The sequence below is a fragment of the Rhynchophorus ferrugineus genome, unplaced genomic scaffold (genome assembly GCF_030347505.1).
Source record: "Rhynchophorus ferrugineus isolate W39M unplaced genomic scaffold, kcgeb_rfMv2 rfM4, whole genome shotgun sequence".
Taxonomy (NCBI): domain Eukaryota; kingdom Metazoa; phylum Arthropoda; class Insecta; order Coleoptera; family Curculionidae; genus Rhynchophorus; species Rhynchophorus ferrugineus.
This window is the reverse complement of record NW_027472583.1, coordinates 37,435,177-37,443,474: the sequence shown is the minus strand read 5'-3', so window position 1 is coordinate 37,443,474 and position 8,298 is coordinate 37,435,177. Positions and strand designations below refer to the sequence as shown.

Here is an 8,298-nt window from a genome sequence, read left to right as displayed (position 1 = left end):
AGGTATATTTTGTACATTTCATATACTAAATATACCGTTATTAATTTTCATTGCCTGTAAAACTGATGTATCTCAACTGATGGCAAGTCTAGGTTTAACAAAAAATATATATTATTTGTCTAATAGACGGTTTTTAAAGTATTCAAGGAGTTCAGTGATACAGAAGAATTATGTATGTATATAATATTGTACAGAAATTTTTCATTTTTCAATAACTTTTTAAAATATATTAAAATCTGATTAAAAAATAATTATATTTTAATATGTATCGAATGGCCTTACACCATAGTTTTCGTATATACTATCCCAAAATGCTATCCTATTAGGTTTTGGTTTTCCTTGAGTTAATACCAGATCTGCCAATATATTTAGATATTGAAATTCGCCAGGTTTCACGACGGGCCAAATTAGATTTTGTAGAACTTCATCTTCTTCAGGCGTTGGGTTTCTAATAACAACAATAAATGCGATAATAATTAGAATTACTTATTTTAACTAACTTACGTGTATTTAGCGAAGTTAATCCAAAGTTTTAATAGTCTTTCGTGAACTACTTGATCCGATTCTGGATAAACTTTTGGGTCTGCATAGCTGAAAATGTATCCCATTTCTTCTCCGTGAGTAACATTTCCTGACCCTTTCAATTATCAACTAGTATGTAAGATTTTTTTATTACATCATCGAGCCCTTACCTGGATATTTATAATCAACGTTGTTACCCATCGTTCCGGAGTATGAAAATTCATAAAAGTATGTCGGGGCATCCGCCGAGTGTAATTCTGCATGTTTTACCAGAGATTTCGTGAAATCTTGTTCTGTAAAGTACTAAAATACACACCAAAATTGAGTTTTAATTTATGAGATAATTCTGTAGTCGTCAAACCTGAATTCCTGCTAACTTGTTATCGTAAAATGTACGATCTGGCGAGTATTCCTGCTTAATTGCGTTTGCCACTTCATAAACAGCGGCACCGTCAGTTAAATGCAAATTTCCCGGATTCAACATATAGATAAAATTGTCGTAAGACTGCAAAGTATTATCAAGCCACTCTGTAAGTAAATAAAACATAATATACTTTTTGACATTACATCAGCTTTTGGCAGCTGTCTTACCCGACAAATTCATAAGGCCTTCTTCCGAATCAGTACCGATCATAATCGGAACTTTATTGAAACGGATATTTTCCAACGTCACGTAAGGGTATTCAGTCAAAAACGCCTCGTCATTTTCGACCTCCGTGACTGGAGCGAAAAAAAATCCCTGCTGCAGTTGCTGTCTGACTACATTATCTGGTTTCGAAAAATCCTGTTAGGAGAAGAATTTATCTATTTTAGATTAGGTGCCTGTATGTATTATAATAATATTTTCCTTTGTAAAGCGAGACATTAATAAAATATACATTAAACAAAATAATCATTGTTTACAATTTTTTCTCAAATTTCTGGCAAAATACCGTATTGAAAGTAGTTGGTTTAGCAATGATTCAATCGTCGATCTATTTTCAAAGTATTTTAGCACTTCAGAACCCTGTACCAGCCAAGCCATGTATCAATCTGAACAAGTAGCAATCAGAAAGCGTTATGCCTGGTGAGTACACAGGATGCGTCAGAACTTCCCATTTGATGTACTAACGTAATTAACGTCAGAAACCGTGTGTAATAACAGTTTAATTCAGTTTTCTCAGGCAGCTCGTAATACACTATACCTTACCTACTGAGAAGGAGATAGCCAACTGAAGCACTACCGGCAGATTGTCCAAAGATCAAAACTTTATCAGAATCACCACCAAGTTTAGTTCCAACCTTCGTAGGGTGAAGACGTATTTTCAATACGGTCCAAGCTATAAAAAGATACCGTTCTTTAAAAAAAACCCAGTATTATATTACGGTTATTTAATTGAGTGTTAAAAACGCATAACAGATGCGGCTATCCGTCTCTCAGTGGACCTAAAGTGTAGTGAATACGTGTTTACGTGACCAGACAAAAGGTCTGCATCTCATTTTTATTAGTGTTTAAAATTATTTCATCTTATTTTACAACAGTCCTTTTGAAATTCATTTATAGTATTTATAGTAAAAAACTAGTGCTAAAATAACGTAAGTGAAAAATGAAGTGCGTGAAATAAACAATGTATTTATTTTATTTTTTTTATCATCTGGAAGTAAATTAAATAAAATATTAAAATATTAAAAAATGGCAAACCATAGCGATTCAACCAAATCACCTGCACACTTTGATATAAGATTAGAACAAACAGCAATAACGCAAACTCCACCATCAGAATGGACTACAGTCATTAACAAAAAACGATTGAGAAGTCCAGAAGAAGAAATCGCGAGGAAAGAAACAAGAATCAGTGACTATTGGTTGCAGAAACCGATAGAGACAAAAAACAGTTTTAGCAACCTGTCGGAAGAAATTGAAGAGAACATACAACCAAGCCCTGAAAAAGTTGTTCCCAAACCACCACCAATAACAGTCTATAAGGTAGGAATAATAAAAAACATCCATGACTTATTGAAAACCATTACTACGAACTACACAATTAAAACAGTGAGCTATGAAACAATTAAAATCCAATTGTTCGAAGCGGATCACTTTAAAGTTCTTATAAAAGAATTAGATGAAAGACACACCCAATACCATACATTCAGGCCAAAATCCGAGAGAACATTTAAATTCGTATTAAAAGGATTACATCACGGGACGGACTTTAACACCATCAAGGTAGCACTAGCTGAAAAAGGCCACGAGGTCGTAAATATTCACAATATACGACATCACACGACAAAAAAAACCTCTGCCTATGTTTTATATAGACATAAAACCTAATGGAAATAATAAGGCGGTGTATGAAATCACCAAATTGGAAAATAATATTATTAAATGCGAACCACCACATATAAAAAGAATTATACCACAATGCACAAGATGTCAAGCGCACGGGCACACAAAGACTTACTGTCGCAAATCATATAGATGCGTAAAATGTGCAGGAGAACATAAGACAGGAGATTGTACTCGTAAAGTTCGCGATGAAAAAGTGAAATGTGTTAACTGTAATGGAAATCATCCAGCGAACTACAAGGGTTGCGCAGTTCACAAGCAACTACAGCAGAAACTCAATCCTGCCTTAAGGGAAAAAAGGCATCAACAAAAACAATCCACTACTACCAATCTACCACTACCCACCAGAACAAGTCAACCAGACATAACTTATGCCCAAATAGTTGAAAATGGTTCAGCACAAAAACTAGAGACAATATCTCAACCTACTGAAACTAGCAACATCTCAAAATTAGAAAATATGATGGCTAAACTAATGGATCAAATGAGTACGATGCTTGGTCTACTCACAACCGTCGTAAGCAAACTTGCCTAATGCCTGAAACCAATAGCTACAAAATCGCCGTCTGGAATGCCAATGGGCTCCAACAACACGCCAGGGAACTAAAAATGTTCGTAAATGAACAAAATATTGACATTATGATGGTTTCCGAAACACACTTTACGGACAAGAATTATCTGAAAGTTCCTAAATATAAGATTTATCATACAAATCACCCTGATGATAAAGCACATGGAGGTACAGCCATAATAATTCGAGATGATATAAAGCATTTCGAAAAAGAAAAATTCCGCAAAGACTACCTGCAAGCCACCAGTATAACCATAGAGGAAGCCCATGGACCATTAACAATTTCTGCGATTTATTGCCCACCCAAACATAACAACAAGGCAGAACAATTTCAAGAATTCTTCAGTACGCTAGGTAATAGATTTATAGCAGGAGGAGATTATAATGCAAAACATTTAATGTGGGGTTCAAGAATAATAACCTCAAAAGGTAGAGAACTGCTCAAAGCCATAAGGAAAGATAACTTACAATATATCTCTACTGGTGAACCAACATATTGGCCTTCAGACAGAAATAAAAAACCAGATACAATAGATTTCTGTATTACAAAAAATATTGATCCAAAAAAGTGTCAGGCAGAATCATGTTTCGACCTGTCTTCTGATCATTCACCAATAATAGTAACAATTTCTTCAAAAATTACCATCAAAGATAAACCCCCTTCTCTGTGCAATAATAGAACTAACTGGCCCTCATTTAGAGAAAACTTAGACCAAAATATCTCTCTAAACTTACCGTTACAAACTGAAATGGATATAGAAATAGCAGCAATAAATCTTACAAAAAATATACAGGAGGCAGCATATTCCGCGACTCCCAACAGTGAAACATTTCCAAGAAAAAATACACATATATCATGTACAATACAGAAAAAGATAGCAGAAAAAAGAAAGTTACGACGAAATTGGCAACAGCAAAGGACTGAAGAGAATAAAAGAAAATTTAATAGGGCCATAAAAGAGCTGAGAGATCTAATTCAAATTGAACAAAACCAAGGCATTCAAGAATACCTAGAAAACTTGACATCAACTGAGGCTACAGACTATTCGTTGTGGAAAGCAACAAAAAAGCTTAGGAGATCCCAGCAGCATAACCCACCTATTAAAACAAGCGAAAATAATTGGGCGAGAAGCAATAAAGAGAAGGCCGACATTTTCTCAAAACACTTAAAGAATGTTTTTAAACCTTTCCAGTCTCAGCTACATAAAGATGACGAAAATAAAATTACTAGCTTTCTAGATTCGCCATTTCAAATGGATTTACCGCACGAGAAATTAACGGTCAAAAAAGTTAAACATACAATAATGAGAGAGATTAATATTAAAAAAGCTCCTGGTTATGACTTAATTACTGGCAAAATTTTAAAAGAACTATCAGAAAAGGCTATAAAACTATTAACATATATATTTAATGCTATGCTACGAATTAATTATTTCCCTAGTATCTGGAAAGTAGCTAAAATATTAATGATACTTAAACCAGGAAAAATACCAGAAGATGTGACCTCCTACCGACCTATAAGTTTATTACCAATAATCTCGAAAGTTTTCGAGAAATTATACATAAAAAAACTAAACTGTATAATAGAAAAAAGAAAAATTATTCCAGAACATCAGTTTGGCTTTCGCAATAAGCATGGGACTATAGAACAAGTGCATAGACTTGTAAACCAAATAAACGCTGACCTAAATGCCAAAAGATATTGTTCGGCTGCTTTCCTAGACATATCTCAGGCTTTTGACAAAGTATGGCATACGGGCTTGCAGGTTAAACTAAAGAAACTTCTCCCTCATCCGGACTATCAGCTATTAAAATCGTATCTCACTGACAGACATTTTATTGTAAATCAAGGCGATGAACATACCGAATTAAATCCCATATATTCAGGAGTTCCGCAAGGTAGTGTACTGGGTCCAGTACTGTATCTTCTGTATACGGCTGATCTGCCCACCACAAAAATAACTACTGTGGCAACATATGCAGACGATACAGCAATCTTAGCATCCCATGAAGATCCAGTCACAGCATCAATAAACCTACAAACCCACCTGGATCAAATACAATTATGGTTGAAGACATGGCGCATTAAAGCCAATGAATCAAAATCCACGCATATAACGTTTACCCTGCGTAGAATGTTCTTCTATGTGGACATGTTGTCCACCAGTAAATATCAATCATCGTCAACTCCCCCAAGCAGAGCATGTTAAATATCTTGGTATGCATTTAGATCGACGCCTAACCTGGAAAAAGCACATACTCTCTAAACGGAAACAACTAGGACTAAAATTATATCAAATGTATTGGCTCATTGGGCGCAAATCCAAGTTATCATTAGATAACAAGGTATTGCTGTATGAGTCTATACTCAAGCCCATTTGGACATATGGAATTCAACTATGGGGTACCGCTAGCAAATCTAATATATCCATCATTCAACGGTTCCAAAATAAGGTGTTGCGTGCCATTGTTGATGCTCCGTACTATATTTCAAATAAAGTGATACAACGCGATATTCCTCTAGAACCTATAACGAGTGTAATCCAACGTGTTTGTGTGAAGTACTTCGAAAGAGTGTCAGTGCATCCCAATGTACTCGCTAAGCAGCTAAATATGCGACGTGATAGTGAAGTGCGTAGACTAAAACGTTTAACACCACCTGATCTGATTACTGGACATATGTAGAGTTTAGAATAAGCATTAGAATAAGTCTAATTAATTAAGATAATATTTTATACAGAAGATTGCTTATTGAAGTGATTTTCTACATGCCATGTATATATAATATAAACAGAAGAAATACTTATTACCAATAGGGCAGATTGTGGACTCACGAAGAGTAATAAAAAAAAAAAAAAAAAAAAAAAAAGAATCACCACCAAAAGCAGCTATGTTCCTCTTAACCCATTTTAGAGCTAAAACTTGATCCTTCAATCCATTGTTACCTGGTATGACCTTATCACCGGTAGAAAAGAAGTTTTTATATCATAAAGTCTATAATTCAAAGTCACAAGAATGATACCATTCTGCATCCAAAAATTCGGTGCATAATATCCCTCGGGGCCGCTAGTCAATCCAGATCCTGATATAAAGCCTCCTCCATGAATAAAAACCATAACAGGTAGATTTGTAGCATTAATATTCCGCAACATCAATATTCATCGTACAAAATTCGATTTTATAATATCATTTTTACTACACAAAATGTAAATTTGCCACTTTATACGATGACGTAAATAAACAATTGAAATATGATCTGTAAGTAAATAAACAAGTGATACTCATCTTATCTATAACTAAAACAAAGAGAGTGTCGAATATTAAAAATATATCGAATGCTAAAAAGAGCAAAAATTACGACATACTCGTGGCACAAAAACGTTTAATATCAAACAATCTTCAGTTTCTTCTGGATAATCTGAATACAATTGCAAACAGATCCGTTTTTGATCTACAGAGGCATCTAACACGTCCGCCCACGGGTCTACAGCTTGACGGGCCTACAATAAAGTATTTTTTAGTTCAAAACGACTCATAAGATGATACGCAAACTTTACTTGAAATCGAAGGGATCCAATAGGTGGTTAGGTTTGGTGTATAGTATCGAGTAATATGCTGAATATGGCTCGTTATTAGTAGTGTAACTGGTGGTGCCTTTAATGGGGCCATCTGGGGTAAGAACTTGCTGCCCCTAAAATCATTTCAATGAAATTCACTTTAGAATAAGTCATTCTGGATTCAAATAGTCACAAAAATGGCCGAAAAACAAAAACAAACTAATATTAGGTTTTATTAGGAATTTAATTACTCTAATTATAATGTGATTGAGAGAAATCGGATATATATACAGATCGTGTCGATGATAAAAGTGAAGTGTTTATGTGTAAAGATCCGTATGTATGGATGCTGCACATCATAAGTGATAGATAAATTGATAAAATAGTTTAATATAATCATAGTTATTTAGTCAAATATTTAAAAATAATATATATATATATATATATATATATATATATATATATATATATATATATATATATATATATATATATATATCCAATTATTTCAATGGTGCTTATTTAATATACCAAAATTTCAATTTCAAAACAAATACAGATTATTTATGATGTGGGTTATAGAACATGCTGAAATTTTATCTTATACTATTAAATATGCTATTCTTGTATACATTTGAAGTTTCCATGTATTTTTAACTGCGGTACCTATTGGTAACTAATGTTAGGTAACGATATGACACGGTTATAAACAAAAACAACATAACTGTTAAATTCAATGGTTTTAAAAAGTATGAAAACGTTTAGTAAATAATGTTTAGTATTATTAAGTTGTTCAGTATATACAAAAAATAATCAAATCACACTCAAAATTAAATGTTTGATATTCTCTTCTTTTGTTGTCTGATTTAAAGAAATAGTGATATATAATAAAGTTGAGAAAGGCTTATTATTTTAATTTGTGTAAATACTAAATAGATGAGACATGGATATTTCACAACGGTACCAATAAACCCAATAGTCACTTATGGGAAGACGATAATGATAATAAAAATAGTGATAAGATAACAAAAGTTGATGGAAAAAGGCAAACTTTGGAATAACAGTTAACCGTCCGGTCACTGACTAAACTTTCACCATTCGTTCAATTACCGGGTACCCGGGTACCCATCAATAGCGTGGCAGTTGTGCAAGTCATTAGTATACTGAATAAAATAAAATCTAGCTGTGTAACCTAGCTATGTGGCATATGAAATAGTTATAGGGACACAGTTTATAGTCCTCATAGAAATAACAATAGCGGAATGCCAAGCCAACCGATATTTAGGTACCTGTGATGTCCCTTTCCCCTTCTCATGTCCTAC

General features: G+C 33.7%; 1 protein-coding gene across 1 annotated transcript; it reads right to left on the bottom strand.

Moving 5' to 3' along the window:
- Positions 1-237: 237 nt before the first annotated feature.
- LOC143195059 (pyrethroid hydrolase Ces2e-like) lies at positions 238-6,982 on the bottom strand (the record flags this gene model as incomplete). The annotated part of the gene is made up of 7 exons (XM_076401922.1): positions 238-448; positions 505-637; positions 693-825; positions 884-1,050; positions 1,114-1,306; positions 6,785-6,919; positions 6,977-6,982. Coding segments are annotated over 7 exons (957 nt in total), but the record flags the coding sequence as incomplete, so codon positions are not given.
- Positions 6,983-8,298: the final 1,316 nt, after the last annotated feature.